Here is a 21,149-nt window from a genome sequence, read left to right as displayed (position 1 = left end):
TCCTGCTCAGAAAGAACAATTTTTTGGCAGGGAGTGAAATTCCTCTGGGACTGTGTGACGAGCCGGCGGATCCCTGGGAGTCATGGCTGTATCATGGCAGATGAAATGGGCCTGGGCAAAACCCTGCAGTGCATCACACTCATGTGGACACTTCTCCGGCAAAGTCCAGACTGCAAGCCGGAAATTGAGAAAGCCATGGTGGTGTCTCCCTCCAGCCTGGTGAGAAACTGGTACAATGAAGTAGAGAAATGGCTGGGGGGAAGGATCCAGCCACTGGCCATTGATGGAGGCTCCAAAGAAGAGATTGACCGTAAACTAGGTACAGAAATGTTTACAAATGGTGCGGTTGGCTGGCTTAGGTCAAAATCATGCATTGGAAGAAGCCTACAGCAGCTGATGTGAACATCTCTGAGCTGTCGTTAGAGCTCTTGGAGACTGATGGAAGTCTCTCCACTAACATATTTAGATCAGGCCCTTGCATGTTTGGTAATAGTTGATCTTCTGGAATAATCCAAGTCCAGTCATGTGCTTAAATTAGGGCAGTCCCAGTGCCTCCTCTTTACTCCAGCCGGAAGCCCGGAAAGGAGTGGGCAGAGGTGGGAGGGGGATAGAAATGGGGACAGTTGTGGAGAAAGGAGCATGGGTACATGTGGGTGGAAGGGATGCTACAGAGTAATTGAAACAGACAGGTTTTCTTAGATTTTTTAAGGCAAAAGTTGTGACTACAGAGCTTGAACCCTTTTCTATTAGTCTTCATCCCTCTTTTTTTCCTTTTCCCCCTTTCTATCTGCAGTTGGCTTTATGAACCAGCGTGGCCTACGAGTGCCTTCACCCATCCTGATCATCTCCTATGAGACCTTCAGACTCCATGCTGAGGCATTACAGAAGGGCAGTGTTGGGCTGGTCATATGTGATGAGGTACAGGGGAATCTTTAAGGAGAATCTGCTCCTGATATTTTCCTGAGATCCGGGCAAAACTGGATCTGCTTTCTTAAAAAGGGGGAGGGCAGCAGGAAACAAGGTTTAGCTGTGGACAGCACCCTTTCTGGTGTTTGAGAGGCTCTGGGTAACTGGCTTATCCATATTGGGTGAGCCTGAGCAGGAGAGGCTGTTTTCAGGAGCTGAGATATGAAGAAAATCCAGGTGGTGATAACTGTGACCACTTTGTAGGTCCCTGACAGGGTGGGGGCACCTACTAGGGTCCTCGCAGTGTGAAATATGTAGCAGCAAGGAGATCCACTGCCTGCCTCTGACTGAAAGAGGCCTCACTCTATTGGGATGGTAGTGCCCTGGCTCACTGATCTGGTTTTCATTTGTTTGTGTTTGTCTTTGCTAAAGTGAGAAGTACTTTCTGTTTGGCCTGGCCTTGTGTTCTGCCGAGTAATTTTTAACTTGGCTCTGTTCTGAGCAAGAGGTTGGACTGGAGACTCCTGAGGTTTCCCAACCTAAATGATTGTGTGATTCAGCATGCTCTTGTGTGTGGAGCTGGCTGCTGTCAGCCACTTTATCTGGCCACCTTATTCTGTGCTTCTGAGGGATTTTGTATGGCAGGAGTCTCTTCCGCTCTCTGCAGTCTCCTGCTTGGGGCAAAGGCAGGAGAGCTGGGTGAGAGTTACCTTGTGTACTGCTTGTTCAAGAAGAGGCAGACCTGGCTTTACTCTCTGCTTGCTGACTGCTGGATCTAGCTTTGCCAAGGCTGTGTTGTCAATCTCTGGTTTCACGTGGCTGAAATGGAGTTGTTTTTTCATTTATCGTTCCCTATTTGTGGTTATAGGTGGTGAGAGCCAGAGATACTGTGAAGGACAAAATAAAACAAATGCCCTCCGCTTGCTTGTAACGATCAGGCTGGGAGCCTCAGCCACTGTTGAGGTGTCCTCTGCTGCCAGTTAGAGGGGATTTGTTGAATAGCGCTGCCACCCAGTGGTTTGATTTTGTATTTACTAGAACAGTGCTGAGGAGCTTAAAAAGAGTGAATGTCCTCACAAGTGTAACTCCCATCCACTTTTTATTTGCCGAGTCCATGACTGCCCACACCTCTTGGTGCCCCTGGGATGGGGCTAGCAGCTAGCAAGGCTGGGAATACAGGTCCTTGGCCTTGTGTCTTCTGTATGTTTCCAATAAATACTCAGTTCTGCAGTGGTCTGGCACTTGCGAAAAGCATCTCATCATGTATGCTTTATCCTACAGCATAGCACTCAGATGCTAATAAAGCTGCTTTTCCCAGGCATGGGAAATGGGGCCTATGTTCAGATTACCCCTGTAAGAGGTGCACAACCTCTTTTTATTAGTGTGCAAAGGCCTGTCAATCCTGGATATAGGTGGTCTTGAATGGCTTGTGATCTTGATCTTTGGTGATATAATGTTACTGGTCTAGAGTTCAGTGCCTAGCGTTGGTAGCTGAAAACATCCCCATCTTTGAACAGGAAACCCCATCTTGGTTGTTATTTTCATGGTAGACCCTCTTGCCTGGATGTGACTTGGATGTTCCTGGTCTGGGAAGCTTGTAATGTCATGTTTCCTCACATAATGGCTTCAGGTTTCCCATCAGATTCTTGCCTTTGAAAGAAGTCTGTCACAACAGCTGAATACATGTACAATACTTAGTCCACTACCAGGAATGGGAAAAGTGGTGAGATGCCTTGTGGGAGATACAGTGTATCAGTGTTGATGAGGATCTCCAAGTTGCTTCCTGTCAGGGCCACTGACTTTATCAGCTTCATTCCTTTTTTTCTTTTTTTCAAAGGGCCATAGACTGAAGAACTCTGAAAACCAAACATACCAGGCTCTCAACAGCTTAAATACACCTCGACGAGTCCTTATCTCAGGCACCCCCATTCAGAACGACCTGCTTGAATATTTCAGCCTGGTGCACTTCGTCAATTCAGGCATCCTAGGTAAGAGTTGAACGTGTGAGAGACATGAGGGAGGGGGAAGTTGCTGGCAAGGCCTCTCCTAGTTACTAGTGCCAGCAAAAGCAGCAACCAAGATATTAGTGAGAGGAAAGGTCATGTACAGGTTGGACACTTACTCTCCCTCAGTTTGTATCCAGAAAGTCTAGATGAGGGTCCCGTGTTCTAGAGGCTGTATATCATCAGAGCTCTGTTGCAAGAAGATTGTGATTTAAAGTACACCAGTCTAACAGGTATTTTGGAAGGGGAATTAATTAAGGTAAAATGAATATATGACCCTGAGTACTACATGGCTGATCTTGTGTAGCTATACTGGTCAGCCAAAATGTCCACATAGGCTAGGAGTTTGTCTACCAATAAGCCCTTGGAGATACTATACAGGAGTTGCTGGGCAGGAAGAGCTAGCTCATAATGGTACTTCCCACAATACTCCCAGGCTATAGCAAATCCAGAAATCTAAGCCAGGAATGATGTCTGTGTAGGAGAGGCTCCATGCAGAGGAATGTTTGACATAATATGTTCTCTGTGTGGAGTACAGAAGCAGCCTGGGAGACAGCTTTTCCCTGCTCTCTCTCTTGTATCCATCTGGCACAGGACATTGAAGTGATTGGTGCAAGGCAGAATGGTGTACCTTGTGGCAGAGTTAGGCAACAAAGCTTGAATTTCTGGCAGCCTGCCATCCCACTTTCAGATAATCTGAGAGAAAGCTGAGGGTGAAGCATTTGGAGTTAAGACTGCTCTTGTTTTTTAAGGCAAAGGAGGCCTGTGAATATGGGGTTAACTTCACCTGAGATAGAAAGAAAAGACTCTGGAGGAGAGATACTGATAAGTGTGAGTTTTCAGGATCAAACACCTTCTACAGTTGTTGGTAGCAGACTGAAATATTCGGTCTCTGGCTCTTATGCTCTGCTTATGTCTGCAAGCTCTGTTTTCATTTTGAAAGTAAAGTAGTCTTTGCATCTTCTGCATCACTGGGTTAGGAGCAGGTCTACTGCTTTCCAGTGTGGAGCAGCTTGGCTTTGTTGAGAGGTAATTTTTTCTGTCAAGGAATGAAAATAAACCAATCTAAGTCATTTCCTTATTGCTATAACTCGTCACCTGTGTTTGTCTCTGATTGTTTGGCGTCCAGTCCAAGAGGCTTCTCATTAATTCTAGTGCATACACAATTCTAGTTAAACACCATTCATCAGGTTCTTAATCTTACAAGCAGTATTTGGGCCATATTTTTTTCTGTTCAACTGTTTTGCTCCCAGGATTTCTCAAGGAAAGGATGGGATGGGGTGGTGGATGTTCTACATCTGCTTTTTCCATGTGCTTCAATTTTGGGTACTTATTACAAGGAGCTGATGTGATTTCCCCTGCCCCCCTTGACCTGTACTTTGGGCAAGCCTAGTCTCCCTGTAGTTCCAGTTCATTCTGTCTGAGATGAGGTTAATACTGTAACTACTGCCAGCAAAACTGCATGCATGCAGTAGTCATTTTTCCTTCTTTCAGCCTATGACCAGTAATAAGCAACTGATTACAGATAATTTTGGAACAGGCACACGTAATGCTGCACTGTTGTTTGCAAGGACAAAATCTGAGAGTAAAAGTATAGCTGGAATGTAAGCAAAACCAGTACATACCTGACTGGACTCAAGTTTAACTAAAATTGTACGACCTTTGGCAGTGCATTGTTGTTGGAGTACAGAACGATTGTCTGTTGTACAGATTTGCCTGCCTTGTTTGAATCTTTCCTGGCTAGAAGGGAAAACAATCACACCGATGGGATGGGTGTTTGTTTTATCTGCTGGGCCCCATGCTTGTGGTGTGATAACTGGGGCTGTGGGGTGCTGATCAAAGGTTAATTGGTAGTAGTTGTCACCTTTTCACTTCTGTTTTGTACAGGGACTGCACAGGAATTTAAAAGACATTTTGAAATTCCCATCTTGAAAGGCAGAGATGCGGATGCAAGTGAAGCTGAGCGACACAAAGGAGAAGAGAGGCTTAAAGAGCTGATCAGCATTGTGAACAGGTGAACTTCATCCCTCTTCTCTTTGCAGAGCTTTTGCATAAACCCTTGGTGAACACTCGTATCTTTTAAAATTACAGTTGTAGCTGTAATGAATTCTCTTGCCAGTTATGTCTATTCAGCAAGTGACTGTGCAAGTATTTATTGCCTAAGAAATCTACATAGCATGTAGCTTTAGTCTGAAAAATAGCACATTGACGTGGCACAGTTAGCTGCAGTCATCACCAAGCAAATGTACTTAGATACTGAATCATGATTTGACTCTTATGCTTCTGTTTTCTCCTGGGATCTGAATAGTCAGGCAACATCCTTTTATTTGTGTTAACATAACTACAGTGTAGACTGTGTCATACTTGAGATCCATCCAGGGGTTGGATGTCGAGTGGCAGACAGAAAGAGTATAAGGAGTGTCGCTCAGTTCTGCTGTTGGTTGCCCAAGTCATAGAAGAGTCCAGCTCACACTGTCATAGCTGTGTTGGATCTGTAGGGCTAATGGGATTAGACGGCTAGTGTGAGATCTGACTTTTGATCTCCAAGAAGCACCTCTGTGATGTAAAATACTGTCTTATTTCTCTTTGGTTGATTTTTGGTATTTGTTTAAACCTGGCTTCTTTTCTGTTCATGAATACAACCAATTTATCCGCATCTGCTGGCAATTGCTTGTCTCTTTCTCTCTCTTAAGAACTCTTAGTAGATACTCTTTTGAATTCTCATCGTTACTGGTGTCTGTCTGTCTCTCTCTCTTTTTTTATCTGAGCTTTTGCAACCATCACAAATACAATCCTGCTGTTCATAGTCACAGTAAATCGAATTTCACACTGAGTACAGCTTCTCTATAGAGACAGCCCTGACCTTGACTCTGGGCAGCTTGCAGAAGCCTAAGAGAAAGGAAAGGTTGGGAGAAGAAGAGCATATTCCTTCTTGAGGTGCATTTATTTATTTTTATAGTTGATGGAAAAGGGGTGTAAAAGTGTGTTCAGGAATGCTTGTGCCTGGCTGTGTTGAGCTCTGTGTCCTTTTCTTTATTGTGCAACAGTCATGACACACAGATAGGGAAGATGAAGTACATAAGTAGTAACAGATGAATTGGTTGAATTTGGTAGCAGTTACAAATGAGACAGTGAAGCAAAGCTATGTGGAATCATAGGTGTAAGGCTGGAAGGGCCCTGGAGAAGGCATCTAATCCATCTTGCTGTCCCAGTGTAGAAGGTGTTAGACCTAAACCATCCCTTACTTAACCCCCACCCAGCACTGAAGACCTTACAAATTCCCCAGGACACCTTTTTCAGGGCATCACTGTCTTTGCAGTTAGAAAATGCTCTTAATGTGTAACATAAATCTTCCTTACCACAGTTTAAGCCTGTTACTTTTCATCCTACTGCTTATGGGTTTGGAGACCAGATTATTTCTTTCTTTAACAGCCTTTGATGGATTTTGGGTCTGTTGTATATCCCTGCTGTCTTTCTTCTGTAGGTTGCATAACATCATATTTTCAATGTTTCCTGGCAGAACTGGGTTTCTGCACCTCTTTCTTATTCTGGTTGCACAGTTCAGCACTTTTTCTCATCCATCCCATCTTTTCTAAAGTGTGATAGAACTGCTCCATGGGGCATTTCTGTAGCCCCAAAGGATATGCCCTTTGCTGAAATCTTGGGCCAGACAAAGAACCCGTCTTGGCTGAGGATGGCTGCTAAGTTATTACGTGGGGAGCTGCCTTCTTGTGCTTTGGGTTATGTCCATGGTGTGTGGTGATGAAATCCTGTCCTTGTTTGTTGTCCATGCCACTGGTCTGTTGTAGCTCATGCTGAGAATGCCATTGGTAGTCTGAGGAAGAGCTGAATTTCTCTCGTAAGGGACTGTGCTCTGTTAGGTGGAATCATGCCTGATCCTTTCAAATCTCATGAACCAAATTTGGAAGCCTCACAAAGACAGTGGGTTATACTGGGCTCCGTAGCATGGGCTGATGGAGCCTCTTAGTGTGGATGGTGGGTGTCTGGCCTTTATCATGTGTTGGACTGTCACATACTTCTGGAGATAAGGTGTCAGAGGGACTTTCTGTGGAGCTTGTGAGGAATAATAGTGATACAACAGGGTTTTGATGTCATCCAAGCATCTGACCTTAACTTCCCTCCCTGCAGGTGTTTAATCCGAAGAACTTCAGACATCCTGTCCAAATACCTGCCAGTGAAGATCGAGCAGGTGGTCTGCTGCAGGTATCAGAAAGCATGTAATCTGCCTGGGAAACGGGAGGAGCAACAGGAAGGACTGAAAAGTTGCAAAAAGCACTCCAATGCTTGTGGTGACTGCTTCCCTTTAGGAGCGTGATTGTAGCCATTGTCAATATGTTGCTTTTCCTCCCGAAGCAGGGGTGGACAAGCTGCAACTGGTGGTTCCACCAGCCAGCTGGCATGCTCTCGGCAGCTGTGTACAGCAGAGCCCTGGGGCTGTGCAGAGTATCTGGAAGCTTCTCTTCCAGCTCTGGGTTGAGATATCAGTGCTCTACCATCAGCCTTGGAGGCAGTTCTAGGCTGTCCATGCTGTAGCTAAAAAAAAAAAAAAATAAAAAAAATAAAAGGAACCCACTGTGTAGATGGAGGACGAAAGACGGGGTTGGTTTGGGGGCAGGCTGAGACTGCGGAGCTCTTGTTCTGTTTCAGACTGACACCTCTGCAGGCTGAGCTGTACAAGAACTTCCTGAAGCAAGCCAAGCCAGTGGAAGAGCTGAAGGAGGGCAAAATCAGTGTCTCATCTCTCTCTTCCATCACTTCCTTGAAGAAGCTCTGCAATCGTGAGTAGTTCCACTCATGCAATAGGTTTGGTTTTTGCACTTCTGGTGGGTTTTTTTTGTGTCTCCCTTGTTCACTGCACAGCCTCTGAGCTCTGTTTGTTCTCTAGACCCTGCTCTTATCCATGATAAGTGTGTAGAAGAAGAAGAAGGTTTTATGGGAGTCCTGGACTTGTTCCCTGCTGGCTACAGCACCAAATCTGTGGAGCCCCAGCTTTCAGGTGCTGTAGAACTCAACAGTACAAATGTGCTGTCTAACACAGGCAACCACGAGACTGTATTTAGCATCTTATCAAGTCCCCCTCTAAGGACTGGAATTTGGGAACTTCTGCTCTAGCTTTATTCTTTCTTTCTTTTTTTATCCAGGAAAGATGCTGGTTTTGGACTACATCCTTGCTGTTACAAAAAGCACCAGTAATGACAAGGTGGTTTTAGTGTCTAACTACACTCAGACACTGGACCTATTTGAAAAGCTCTGCAGGAACAGAAGGTTTGTCTTTGGGCTTCATTTGTTTAATCTTGCAAGACTGTACTTGCAGCCTACACTGTAAAAGAAACTGGCTATTTTTAAAGCTTCTATCAGCAGGAACTTGTGATCTGTCTTTTACCTCAGATGTTCCTGAATTGGAACTAATGTGGCTTGTGCTTTGGCTACTGGGGTCACTCAGCAGAAAAGCTCTGGCTCTCTGCAAAAGCTCCTAAAGCCCAGGGCCTTGTTACAAGGCTGTTTGTGAAAAGATTTTTCTCTTTCAAGTAGGATGCTCGTAAAGGTCTCAGCAGTCTGATTGTAGTAAATGCTGTATATTCTAGGTATTTATATGTTCGGCTGGACGGCACCATGTCCATTAAAAAGAGAGCAAAGATTGTGGAGCGATTCAACAGCCCCTCGGTAAGTAGAACCTGCCAGATATGAGCAGCTCTCCTGCCAGTTCTGAATGCTGTGAGTAAAAGTACAGCTGCCTCTGTAGTTTAATCCAAGTCTGCCTTTTTCCACAGAGCCCTGAGTTTATCTTCATGTTAAGCAGCAAAGCAGGTGGCTGTGGTTTGAATTTAATTGGGGCTAACAGACTGGTTATGTTCGACCCAGACTGGAATCCAGCTAATGATGAGCAGGCCATGGCTCGTGTGTGGCGGGATGGCCAGAAGAAGACATGCTACATCTATCGACTGCTTTCAGTGAGTCCTACTCCTCTCACCTCCTCAACATGGAATTCTTGGTGCCAACCCAAACTGCTGCAGCTGCTGTGATTGGGACCAGAAGGGGAAGAACTCTTCTGTGTCAGTGACCAGAACTGATTGGGACTTAATTGCTTCCTACCCTTAGATGTGTTGCCATGGAAAACCATGAAGGTTCAAGCTGGAGGGTCATTACTGCAGGTCTCTGTTTCTAATGGTGACTGGCTTCTGAGAAATAGGAACAACTGTGGCGTTCCAGATAAGATGCTGCTTTGAAGACATTTAGGCATCAGACTTTAATTTTGTGGGGTCTGATGCTGAGGTTGCTGTTTTTCAGTCTGGCTGCAGTCTGTTTTGGTTGGGTGTACGTGTACTTAATAAACAGCAAGTACGTTCCCAGAATTACAGCAGTTTTTGGAATGGGGCTGCCAGTTAGCAGGTGGGGTAGCTGCTCTGTAAAGGAAAAGCATTTCAGGCTACTGCAACACTTTGTCCAGCAGTGCCAGTAGGGATTACTGCTCAGAAATGTCCCCTGTCTGCCCTTGTTCACCTTCACCTCTCATTAGTTCACACTGTTTTTTTGTTTTGGTTTGGGTTTTTTTTGTAAGCTTGTGTTCCTTGGTCAATTATTATTTTACTTTGACAAAACATATGTCCTTTGCCCATCTCTTCCTTGTGGTGTTCCATTTTTATTTTTTTTTTTTCTCTGACCTGGCTGCACCTGGAAGCAGGGAGCTCCTTTGCTTTTAGAACTAGGAAACCAGTCTGCAAATCATGACTAATCACCCCCCTCCTTTGTATTACATTTATTTGCAAAACAGACATTTTGCTTTTAGATTTTTGCCTTAAAAATGTAGCATACTGGCCTTTCTGCACATCTGTTCTAGAACTAGTCATCTCCCTCTGGACAGTGAGTGTGATTGATCTGTGTGTGGGTGAACCAGCAAATACTGCTGATGCTCGTGTCACCCAGGGCTAGCCTTTGTTGCTGTTTTTTGGGAGAGGTTGTGTTTGTTTGGGTTTTTTTTGTCCGGGAGTGGCTGAAGCTGCTCAGCTCCTTTCCCTTCCTTCCTGGCAGCACAACTGGGTGCAGTGTGCGAGCTTCAGCCACAAGTGGCAGCTCCACCTCTTCCTCTTCCATATCTCAGTTGGATTCTTTCCTGTAGCCATGGTGAAAGCCGAAAGAAGCAGAGTTGGCTTAGGTCAGCAACCAAATAGGATGTTGTTGGTGTGCAGCTAGTAAAACTGGCCTGTCATCTGTACTGGTCTGGCAAGGCACTAAATGGTCCTGACAGCTTACTGCTGTTTGATCTGGGACCTTTCCCCAATGTAATGCTCCTTTAACACTCGTGTCCCAACTGTGCTTTATCTCTGACTCTCTCTTCTGTAGACTGGGACCATAGAGGAGAAGATATTCCAACGCCAGACCCACAAGAAGGCCCTCAGCAGCTGTGTGGTGGATGAGGAGCAGGATGTAGAAAGGCACTTCTCACTTGGGGAGCTGAAGGAGCTCTTCACATTGAATGAGACCACCACCAGTGACACGCATGACAAGTGAGTATACTGAATGACTAATGGATGGGGTCAGCAAAAAAACCTACCCCTCCACAGTTTGGCCTACTATTTCAGGGGTTCCTCAGGCAGCAGGAGGAAACTTGGAGAGAGAGGGCCTCAAGTGTCTCTGCCTCTGAAGCTGTTAACCACCTGGAGATGAGCACTTTATTGTCTTAAAGCTGTGCTGGCTGGACAAGTGAGCCATGTATCTTGATGCTGCCTGTGTTTGGAGGCTGTGAAATACTGCAGCTTATGAAAAGAGAAATTGATCAGAGCTGTTCAAATTAGTGGAGCCCAACTTGGTCCTTCCTTGCCACTTTTCTCCTGGTGGTCTGTGATCTCCAAATGCTGAGCTGCATCCACTGCCAGGGCTACTGCATCTGCTAAGAATTTGAGGCCAACCCAAGTGCTGTTCTGGGGACTAAAAGAATCCTCTTCTCCATTGTCTGCCCTTCTCCCCCACCCCTGCAACTTGTGGTTATTGTAGCCACCAGAAAGAGGACAGGGAGTGCAGGAAAATGCTTCACTGTGAAAGTTAAGACTCTTAGTTCAGGCAAGAAGTGAAGTCAGTTTTAAGCTGACTCAAAGCTTAGGTCTGTGTAGGTATCTTGTCTGCATGGCAACAAACTTTGCTGGCAGGGCTGCTGCTGCTCCTTATGCAGCAGCTTGGTAGGGCATCTCCAGAACAGCCTGAGCATAACCCAGTGGCTGTGATGGTAGCGAGGATGGAGTGGTTTGGAGCATGGTGTGCTGTCTTGAAGTTGGGAAGCCTGATGCAGTGCTAAGAATGTGTTAGCAGTAGGGGTATTCACTCAAGATCTGCTTTAAGCAACATCCCTCACCTTTCAAGGGAAACTCCTCCTGAACTTCCTCTGGGTCCTGCTGGACCATTCCCACAGGGCTAAACAGGGAGGGGGAGTGCCATTGGAAACAGAATCCCAGGGTCTTCAAAATGTGAGTCATTCCTTATGTCACACATGCCAGAAGGTGGTTGTGTGTTTAATGAAATCTGGTAGTAATTAATCCTGTCTGAAAATCCAGTTGCCAGTGTTGCAGGTGAAGAGGTGTTAATCCAAATGTTACTGGGCTGCATTTTTTTAAACAGCCCATATGCTAAAGAAGTGGAGGAACCTTGCATTGCCCTTATGCTGGCTCTGTTCCAGGATCAAGTGTCGTCGCTGTGTGAATGGCCACCAGGTACGGCCCCCTCCTGAAGGGTCTGACTGTACCTCTGACCTCTCCCAGTGGAACCACTGTGCCGATAAGCGGGGGCTGCAAGACTCCATACTGAAGGCTGCGTGGGATGCTGCTGTCACCTTCACCTTTCATCATCACTCCCATGAGGAGCAGCGAGGGATTCCCTAACAAACAGGTTACTGTCCCCTGTGGGGGCAAGGGCAGATTGCTTTGGCAGTCCACCCCACTTTAATCGCTTTCAAGGAAAGGGGCAGTCGGTAGCAGTACATGCTGGGTGGTTGTGTGGCTGTGGAATGTTTTCCAAGAGGCTGGAAGGCCCCTAGCATTGGTCAGTCTACTGCAACAGCAAGGAGTCCATGGCTTTTTCTCTGCTGTTGTATTGTGTACCTGAAAAACAGCCCTTTGGGAGCTGGGAATAACTGGCCCTTGTGCGCTTGATCAGATTCAGCACTGGTTCTCATGCTGTTGGTGTCTGTACCTTCTACTCAGCCAAGTTTTTCTTCAGGTTTAAGTCAAGCTGCAGTGTTATAGCACTAGATGTGCACAGTTGTGTTTTTTTTCCTTGACAGCTCTGGCTAACAGCTGTAGATCAGAAACTTGCAGGATCCATTTCTGTAGTGAAATGTGAACCTTGCTGATTACTCAGGAACAAGAGGATTTGTACAACGGAAAAAAGTTTCAGCTTGTATGAACATCTGGCCTGAAAGATCATGCAGGCAGTAGGAAATCAGGCTCTATTAAGGTAACTCCATTTTTAAAACCACTTGCTTTGTAATGGGCAGGATCCCCAGATCTAGCAGAGTGTTTTAATTAGATCACATTACAAGCCAATAATAAAATTCACACTTTGGTACATTATGGGTCTTTATAATAAAAATATAATTAAAATGTTACAAAAGAACAAACTATTCAAAACCTCTGTAAAATGACTGCAGACGCTGGAGAGGACCAACATGATTGCAAATAAAGAGCAGGCTACTTGTTACAAAAAGAATTTTTTTTAATAAAGTAAAATTTTTCCAAAGGTAAAAGGTCAAGACTGGGGCCTTTCTTAGCTTGTTTTCTACTGCCTTTAAGCAGAGGGAGGAGTTCTTATTTCACAGAATGGTTGAAGTCAAGGTCATATTGTCCAATGCCCCTGCTCAAAAGCAAGTCACCTACAGCTGGTTGCCAAGGACCACAGCCAGATGGCTTTTGAGTCTCCCCAATGATGGAGATAGTTATTGATGAGAAATTGGCTGTAACAACACCCAGTGAAATAACTGCTTGTCCAGACATCTGCAGGAATTTGGTACCTGTCCCACTTAAAATATTCAAATTAAGAAGAGGGTAGAGTTAGATCACCTGCAAATACAGATGTTGACCCACAGCATCTTGTGTCACTTCACTGTGGTACACCTTCTTCAAATGAATAGAAAATTGACAAGACCAACTGTATACTGCTTGAACCAGAGGAAGAGAACTCCACTTGTGCTATGCAATAAGTCTTATTGGCCAGGGTCCGAACGGCTTAGTTCAAGCTGATGGGTTTCCTCCTGGGTCCATCACATGACACTGATGTAGTCAGCAAAGGCCTGGGAGGAGTCCCACGAGTCATTGACCACACTGCATACAGCTTTGAGACGCCGAAGTGCTTCTTGAGCTGTTTCAGCATCCTGGTCCAGCCAATTCTGGAAGAGCCGGAGATGTGTGAATTGAATTTGTCCCCCTCTCTGCTGGATGTGGCCTTCCAGCTTCTTTGTGAACTCCAGGAGCCCATCGGGTTTGATGCAATTTGAGCTTTCCAGGGAAAGAGAGAAAAAAAAAATAAAGTCATTAAGAGTCTAGGCTATAATTTGAGCAGTTTAAATTACTGTTCCTTCTAGTAACTGCCAGTGCAGGTAGTTGAGGATGTTTCAATGCAAAGTACAACTTTCTTTGGGCCTGGCCTAACCTACAGGTCCCAGTGCAAGCCTCAGCAGCAAGTGATCATTTATCTCTTCCTTCTCAGAAAATCAGGAGAGCATGTGTCAGGCCCTGGTGTTTCTAGGAGATTAAAAGGTCATTTTACCTGCATAGATGTGTAAATAAATAGGAAGTTGCATGCTGGACTTAATTTTGTGAGAGGCACAGTAACAATCAGGATTCAAGGCTGCTGAAGGAGTGGCCATGATTAAATAAATTGTCAAGCCTATGCCCTCTCAGCAACCTGAGCCATTAGGATGTAAAGCTGGGGTGGGGTGGGAATCAACCAAAACAGTCATTAGTATTGCAGAAATGCCATCCTCCATGTGCTTCGTGAAGGTTAGTTACTGCCTATCTTTATGGCCATTCAGGCTTAAGAAGAGAGCAGCAGTTCAGGTTGAAGACCAAAGACAATGAAAGGAATGCAGAGGCATTCACAGGATCTGACAGGGGCAATGACAGCATTCTCTCCCTATTCCAGGGCAGTGGGAACAGAGCTATTCACACTGAGGCCTAAGAATAAATGTACATGGGAATATTAGTTTTAACCTACAGCACAGGAAGGGCTTGAAGCAGCCTCCCAAGTGAGCAGAAAACCAAAGCTGCTTTTAAGATGGAGCTTGACTCATTTATAAAGAGGGACAGTAAGATGCCTCAGAGATGCTGGAGGTCCCTGAGCTTGTACATGCTCATTGCAGCATTTCTCTAAGCTTTTCCTGGGCACATGTTCCCTTGAGAAAGGAACAAAACCATGCTTAGGCTTCTCCTGGTGTCTGAGCCCAGTTCAGCTCTGGCCCTCCCAAAACAAGAAATTCAATGTGAGCAGCAGAATACCTGACATCCAGCTGGCAAAGAGAGGAGGAGGAATCTTCAGAGAAAATATCTGCAAGGGCAACCAGCCTGTGATTCCCTAAGAGGGGAGAAATGCAGGTGTTAAGGCAGTTCCCAGTTTGTATCTAATTATTTAAATGGCCACATGGCTGGGATAATAGTGCAGAAAGGAGGCTGTAAGCCTGTGCATGCAGCACAAAGGGCTCATCTCTGCACCCTCTGTTTGTCCCCCTTTAGTGGCTTAAAGCAGATCACCCTGCTGAGCACAGTGTTCAAGGCAATGGAAACATTTGCTGATAGGGCAGTTTGTTTCACTAGAAAAATCCTGGTTTTGTTTGAGACGTCAATATGCAGCTTTGTTCTAAAAATGGCCAATAGCACACAGTTAAACTCAAAACCTCAGAAGTTAGGTGCATTTCAGGTGATCCCAAGCTTTCCCATTTCATCTCATTAAAAGAACAAAACCCAGTATTCTGGATTTACCTGAAATTCATTTCTCAAGACATTCCTGCTTGGCCTGTGATCCAAAAAGCCTCTCATTTCTGTAAATTCAGTTCCACTTCTTTGACACAAACCCTTCCTTTACTTATCCCCATCCCTCAAGTGGCTGCCAACAGCTTTTAAGACATAAAATCCCCAATCTTGGGCAAAATCTGTGCCTCTAGATGACAGGCAGTGCATCTGCTGCTGGATCTGTTCCTGTTAAAGAGTCTGAAGCAGATCAGTGTTCAGTCAAATCTGGAGTCCCGCTGATACTTGCTTTTGCTGCAGAGAAAAGCAACTGTAATGCCCATGCAGCACCTGGGCTCTTGGTACATTGCTGAATGTAACTGAAATTCTGCCTTTAAAAAATGAACTCAGCGCTCCTTATTTTGTAAGCTAAATTCACTCTGTTCATGCACATGTTAAGTTCAGCACAGAGGTCACCAGCTAGCAACAGTCGTTAACTCCTACCCTGAAGTTATCTCCAAGAGAACTGGTCTAAGGTCAAGGCCCCATAGCAACATCCACTGTACGCACCAAGGCGATTCCCAGGCAGTTTGAGGCTCTTCAAAGATGAATTTCTTTTCACTGTATTGATTATTTCTGACAAAAACTCAGTAGTAGAGCTTTCAAACAGCCGGCAGAAGGAAAACGTGATTTCTACAGAAAAAAATGCATTGACAGTACATGTTAGTACTCCCTGCGTGCTTCATTATTCCATAATTACATCCTGCAGACAGCTCCAGCCCCTAATCCATATGCAAGAACAAAGCCTCCCCAGCAGCGGATTGCATACAACAGCACTGCCGCTCTGTCACAGGAAGAGAGCAGAGATCACACCCAGGGAAGTGGCTTTGCCAGCTGACCCAGTTAAAGGCTGATGTGCTCTGCAGGTTAAAAATCTTTGTGTTATAGCCAAGACTATGGACTCTTCTCTGCAGCGTACACCAGCTGTGCAGCTGCTCCTTTCTCTGCCCTGTTGGCACAAAGAACTAGACACATTCCCACTCTGTCAACAGCTACAAACCTGCTTCAGGGACAGTGACATTTGGCTAAACCTTACACATCTGAAGATCACCTCTTAAATGTCAGCCAGCCAAAAGCAGCCACCTGCAGCATCTCTCCAAGCAACAGCACCCAGGAGATTGCTGTACCTTGCAGGACAGGATCCTGAAGCAAAAGCAGAACTTCTTTCTGGTGCTCAGCCAGGTTCACATCATGAAAGCTCAGTCTCTTCAAATCTGGATTACACTCTAAAAGCAAAACAAGTTCTCAGGTAAAGTACTGTACAGCCTTGGGATAAAAAGACCCTGACCCAGCTACTAGCTAACACCCAGAAACTGCGTTGGACTGTGGATATTTTGTGCTGGATTGTGGGTAATTAAAAATGAACAATCCTGCTGTGTAGGATCATTCACATGCTCAGCGCAGAAAAGTGGGATGGCTGATAGCCATTTCCTTTTCTCAGGAGACTTCAAGGATGAAAAAACGGACCCACCTAAGCTGGCTTCATACTAAAGGATGGAAGATCACAGCAAGGAAGCCACTCCGTGTGTCACAGTGATGCTGAGTACCTTTGAGCGCCTCCAAAAGGAGCCCAAGCTCCTGAGAACCGGGCAGCGTGGCGCTGTCAAGGGACAGCTGCTGGAGGGACTTTGACGCCTTGAGCACTGGCAGCAGGAACGTGGTGTGCAGAGGTTCCCTGGGGAATCGGATCTCCAGCTGCTCCAGGCAGCTCTCTTAAGGGAAGAAAAACAAACAACAATGAAAGAGCTTGGTCTGGAGTGCTTCAAAGCAGCTAGGTCCTACAGCAAGCAAGTCTGTATGCCTGACAGAACTATCATTTAAGTTGGTAGAAAGTGCCTATGCAACATGCCCTGCCCCACAGAGCTCTACAACTCAGGCCTACGGTAATGTGAATCACTTCAGGCTCATTTCAGGACTCCTGCCAGACCGCCAGGCCACCGATTTCTACAGCATTCTGGCAGTGGAACAACGCTTGAGAAGAGGTCACCCTTTATGTACAAATGACTCAGTGTCTTCCCAGAGCACAGCTCTTCACTGACCCCACTCCATACTCACTCAGGCTTTGCTAACTGCTTTTCTGGTCATTGAAGGGCTAATAAGGCTGATGAGAGACCTGTGAGCTGAGAATATGCTGCTATAGCTCCCAGACTGTAATCCAGAGGCTTGGGCAGTGCTTTGCCATCACCTGTGGTATTGTGATGATCAAGAGATGCTTTCCCTCTGCTTAAGGGTCTGTCTAAGGCTTAGAGCCTCACAGTCTATAGGATGGTCAAAGCAGAAGCTCCCAACCAATTTACAGATCTGGTGGGATACACTCCCCACAGGCTGCATGGACAGTCACTGCTAGCAGGTTATGACTGGCCCTGTACAAAGCTGATGTTGCAGCAGGTTGGCATACAGCAGTAAAATGCTTTGTCCGAGACTCGGGCTCCACAGAGCATGTCAGACTGGAAACAACAAACCAACACCATCTAAATCAGAAAGGTGAGGCTGTAATTGCTTAATTACACATCACTGTAACAGTGTAGAGTTCAAATCTGCGTGCCAAGCTTTTACAGTTTTATCTGCCTGCCACATCCTGGTCATCACTCAGAATAATGATTCCTACCTGGAATTTCTACCTCACTGCAGCTTGGATTCCCCTCTGGCCTGTTCCCCTCCAGCTGGTTTTTGAGGTCGAAGCTGACTGAGAGCGTGTGGAGCTGGGGAAAGGCACTCAGGATGCAGCGAACAAGCTCCATGCAAGGCATGTGGGAGAAGACGTCGCTCACACGCACCACGCGGAGGTGGCAGTCTGAGTGGCGGGAGAGGGCCCGGAGCCCAGAGAGGATGCAGAAGATGTTAGCACCCAGGCCTGGAACAGCATTTGTACAGAAAGGTGTTAGCTGTGCCTGTACAGACACCAGCGCACACACAGCTGGAGCTGCGCCAACGGCCAAGCAACCGAAGGCAAAGGCTAAACTCACAGACTGCTTTATCCACATGTTCTTAAGCTAGACTGTGTATACGGGAGAGGGAGATCTGGCTCTTGCCTTCGCCCTCTCTGGATGGCGTTTAAGCACAAGGCTGGGGGCTGTTCTGGGGCAGAAGGGCCCCATTCTCTCCCTCAGACAAGTCCTCACGCTCATTAAACATCTCTACCGATACCATTCTCAGGATTGGGTACCAATACTCTTACAATGCCCATTCCAGTAAAAATAAAATCAGGGTAAACCTGAGCGATAAGTCAGACCATTAGACCAAGGCTGGAAGGAAGCAACCTGTTGACACCACTAACCGTTGTAAGACAGAACCAAGTTTTCTAAAGATACCCAGGAGCTCAGCAGGTTACTCAGAGTCCGACATGTCTCCCCAGTCAAAGGAATGGAGAACAATTCCAGCGTGGACACGCTTCGGAAGCGGTGAGCAGCTTTCAGAGAAAAGATGCCAGCAGATCCTCCTCTTTTCTTACAGCCAGCATGGCCAGAGCACGGAGATCCTGGGGAGGAACTAGTCCAGTTCTCAGAATTTTCTTCCTCTGTGGTGCTGTTTTTGTCAAGTAACCCTGAATTATCCTCTCTAGCAACAGTAAAAACAAAATCATAGAGGTCTTCTGGGTCAGCATATGGTCCCCTGCTTCGTCTGAGGCAGCGACGTTTCTTCCCCACAGCAGATTTCAGCCGTCTGCGTGTCTTTCGAATAACAGGGTAACGGGACAGCTGGTCTGAGACACAACGAGGAGATCTTCCCTGACTGCTGGTGTGGTCACAGGGCACCTTGCTGCTTGCCTCCTCACACAACTGGTTTTGCAGAGGAGGACTTCTTGGTCTGGAGAGGACAGAGTTCAGGCAAGTGTCAGCCCCGTATCCATTCACCTCCACATCAACCTCCTCCGGGGCCCTGGGGGATCCCTTCTGGTTCTCACCATCGCTCCACTTCCTCTCATCATAACAGCCCCTCTCCGCTTGCTCTTGTGCTGACTGCTGGCTTTGGGCTTTGTCCTCCTCTCTGCAAAGGCCACACGGACCGCTGTGATACGCAAGGGCGTTTCCTGAGCGCCAAAACCCAGCACTCATGCTCAAAATGAGAACGAGAAGAACTGTGTCGGGAACAGGCCAGGAATACATGGACACTTGGCTGACGGAGCCATGGTGAATCAGCCGGTGAAGAAGTAAAACCAGCGAACGCCTGATGGACTGGTCGGAGGAGAGGAGGTGCTGGAACTTCAGGATCCGCAGGGAGCTAGCCAGGTTTTCGAGCACTTTCTGGTTGTGCTCAGCAGTGAGCTCCAGCGCGCCCTGCAGCATGTTGCAGAGGGTAAGCTGAGAAACGTGCGGGGAGCTGTGGAGCAGCGGTGAAAAGTGATGGTCGTTGAGACGCCAGTCAGAGGAAACATCCAAGACACCGTGAAGAACGTTTGAGAAGAATGTTTCAAGGAACTTCTTCCTCCAACAGGTTATATTCTGCAATTAAACAACAAGGCCATATTAACAAAAAAGTCAGCCACAATTTTTCTTGTTCTTTTTAAGTCAAATTATTGCTAACTGCTAACCTGGCAAATGTAGCATCCAAAAAAACCCTACTGCTAGCACAACTGAGACTACCTTTCTAGTTCTCAACATCCTTCCTCAGTGTATTTGTTGAAAAACTGAGCTACTCCCATTGCTCTCTCTTCATCCTGCTTCTGGCCTCATTTAAACATATTTAGTGGTTTGAAGCTAAGCCACATTTTTGCCTGTTAAAAACCACATCATCAGGAATCTTCTTCCAGAGTGTCTCTTTATACGCTGTGATTAAGTTGTCTGTTAATGATTCTTTTGCAGTGCTGAATCAATGGATCTGCTTCAGTTTTCCTACGTAAAACCATTCTTCCAAACTCACCGTCTCCTGTATTTTTCTAGTGTTTTCTAAGACATCAGCACATTTTTTTGCCAGCATAGGTGTAAGCATGACATAAGATACTGTTTTTATCCTCCGTTTTCCCAAGAATTACATCTCTAAAGGCAGTATTTATTCTTTTGGCAAACTCACTGTTGTGAGATGGTGTGGCTGTGCAGTACGGTTCCTTTTATGAACCCCGTTTCCCTAAATAATTGTACTACTGGGGTCACACCTTGATCCGGAGCTCTGTGAATGCTTATAAGCGAGCGCCAACAACCGCTCGGAGGCAGCCAGCAGCACTGGCAGGCTTAGAAACGGAAACCTCGCGGAAAACGGCAGAAACAGGGTGCCTGCATCGTGCCCTTCTCCCACCGGCAGCGTCCCCTCACCTCTGAGTTGGGCGGCCTGGTTTTCATCACGTCGTCCCACAGCTTACGCCAGATGGGCTGCGTTGAGAGGCCTGGGGGGGGAGGGGGGTGTGTGTGTGGAATAATCAACCAGGCACTTTCACCCCTTCTCCCCGTCAGAGCGCCCTGCCCCGGAGCTCGCAGGGGCGCAGGGCAGACCCAGACCCCTGCAGCGCAAGGAGGGTGCTTTGCGGCGAGGAGAAGGAAGACCACTGCCTTGTAAAGGGACACCGGTTAAAAACCGGCAGGTTTAGTCGGTCCTCAAAAGGAGCAAAGGTACAGCAGGGCTCGCACCCTGGCGTGAGCCCTGCCTGGGTGCGGGATGGGGCTCAAGGTTTTGGACGCAGAGGGGTGTCCAAGCTCTGGGGGTGCCGTGTCCCCTCCCTCCCTCCTCCCCAGTAGAGGGGGTCACCCCTCCAGCCCTTCACCCCTCCAGCCCGGGGCTCCCCTTTCCAGCCTGGAGGGATTTGTCCCCTCAGCTGAGGGTTCCTCTCTCCACCCGGGGGTCCCTCCGGTGTGGGGCTCATCTCTCCAGGGTGGGGGGCATCCCCCGCAGTGTGTGTGTGCGGGGTGTGTGTGTGTGTGTGTGTGTGTGTGTGTGTGCCCACCCCATCAGTTCCGGGGGTCCCGTCCCTCCCGGCCGGGGGTACCCCCACGGGTCTGTCGCCGTCCCCGCCGGTGTCACCTGCTCTCCGGGCGGCGCCCTCGGCCCGCTCGAGGCGGAAGACGGTGAGAAGCGGCAGGAGCCCCCGCAGGAGGTGCCCGGGCAGCGCTGCGGAGAGCCAGAGGGAGACGGCGGCAGGGTGCGGGCAGGCCCCAGGCCCCGCGCCCCGCCGCCCCGCGCCGCCCGCGCCTTACCCCAGACGTCCCGCTCCAGGGCCCCCATGCTGCGGCTCACCGCCGCCGCGCTCAGCGCGAACAGGCTGCGCGGCCCCTCCGCCGCCATCGCCCCCGTCACCGCCGCC

At 47.3% G+C, this 21,149-nt stretch overlaps 2 protein-coding genes across 6 annotated transcripts in view; one reads left to right on the top strand and one right to left on the bottom strand.

Annotated features, from left to right (window-relative positions):
• The window catches only part of RAD54L (RAD54 like), a 23,420-nt gene extending 7,451 nt beyond the window's left edge, over nt 1–15,969 (top strand). The window contains exons 7-19 of one of the 2 annotated variants that reach the window (XR_007507000.1): nt 31–319; nt 794–918; nt 2,744–2,894; nt 4,797–4,923; nt 7,059–7,133; nt 7,578–7,708; nt 7,816–7,926; nt 8,072–8,195; nt 8,516–8,594; nt 8,702–8,881; nt 10,272–10,435; nt 11,599–12,374; nt 15,627–15,969. Coding sequence is in view for 1 of the 2 variants with exons in the window: in XM_049808083.1 (XP_049664040.1) it covers nt 31–319; nt 794–918; nt 2,744–2,894; nt 4,797–4,923; nt 7,059–7,133; nt 7,578–7,708; nt 7,816–7,926; nt 8,072–8,195; nt 8,516–8,594; nt 8,702–8,881; nt 10,272–10,435; nt 11,599–11,800 (1,758 nt within the window). In the remaining variant the exon portion in view is untranslated. Of the gene's footprint in view, nt 1–30; nt 320–793; nt 919–2,743; nt 2,895–4,796; nt 4,924–7,058; nt 7,134–7,577; nt 7,709–7,815; nt 7,927–8,071; nt 8,196–8,515; nt 8,595–8,701; nt 8,882–10,271; nt 10,436–11,598; nt 12,466–15,626 lie in introns of those variants that run through there. The other variant, XM_049808083.1, reaches the window with a different exon arrangement.
• Nucleotides 12,771–21,149, bottom strand: LRRC41 (leucine rich repeat containing 41). 4 transcript variants are annotated; one of them, XM_049808078.1, is made up of 10 exons: nt 21,043–21,149; nt 20,870–20,956; nt 20,167–20,237; nt 18,195–19,359; nt 17,526–17,771; nt 16,465–16,629; nt 16,045–16,143; nt 15,428–15,550; nt 14,411–14,486; nt 12,771–13,411 (listed from the first exon to the last, which is right to left on the bottom strand). In XM_049808078.1, the coding sequence occupies exons 1-10, from the start codon at nt 21,128–21,130 to the stop codon at nt 13,177–13,179; spliced, it is 2,355 nt and encodes a 784-aa protein (XP_049664035.1). In that variant the 5' UTR covers nt 21,131–21,149; the 3' UTR covers nt 12,771–13,176. The 4 variants fall into 4 exon arrangements, with proteins under 4 accessions (XP_049664035.1, XP_049664036.1, XP_049664037.1 ...); XM_049808079.1 differs by lacking the exon at nt 17,526–17,771; XM_049808080.1 differs by lacking the exon at nt 12,771–13,411 and having other exon boundaries at nt 15,362–15,550.

This window comes from Accipiter gentilis, chromosome 8, assembly GCF_929443795.1.
Source record: "Accipiter gentilis chromosome 8, bAccGen1.1, whole genome shotgun sequence".
Taxonomy (NCBI): domain Eukaryota; kingdom Metazoa; phylum Chordata; class Aves; order Accipitriformes; family Accipitridae; genus Astur; species Astur gentilis.
The sequence above is the reverse complement of the archived record's forward strand: the minus strand, read 5'-3'. Positions and strand labels throughout refer to the sequence as shown.

Bases quoted from the DNA above. Each gene is read 5' to 3' on its own strand.
- LRRC41 (XM_049808078.1), bottom strand. From the start codon at position 21,130: ATGGCGGCGGAGGGGCCGCGCAGCCTGTTCGCGCTGAGCGCGGCGGCG. The intron at 16,144-16,464 runs GTACTCAGCATC...TTTTGCTTTTAG, and splicing joins CCTTTTGGAGGCGCTCAAAG to AGTGTAATCCAGATTTGAAG. The intron at 14,487-15,427 runs GTGCGTACAGTG...CTCCCCTCTTAG, and splicing joins ACTGCCTGGGAATCGCCTTG to GGAATCACAGGCTGGTTGCC.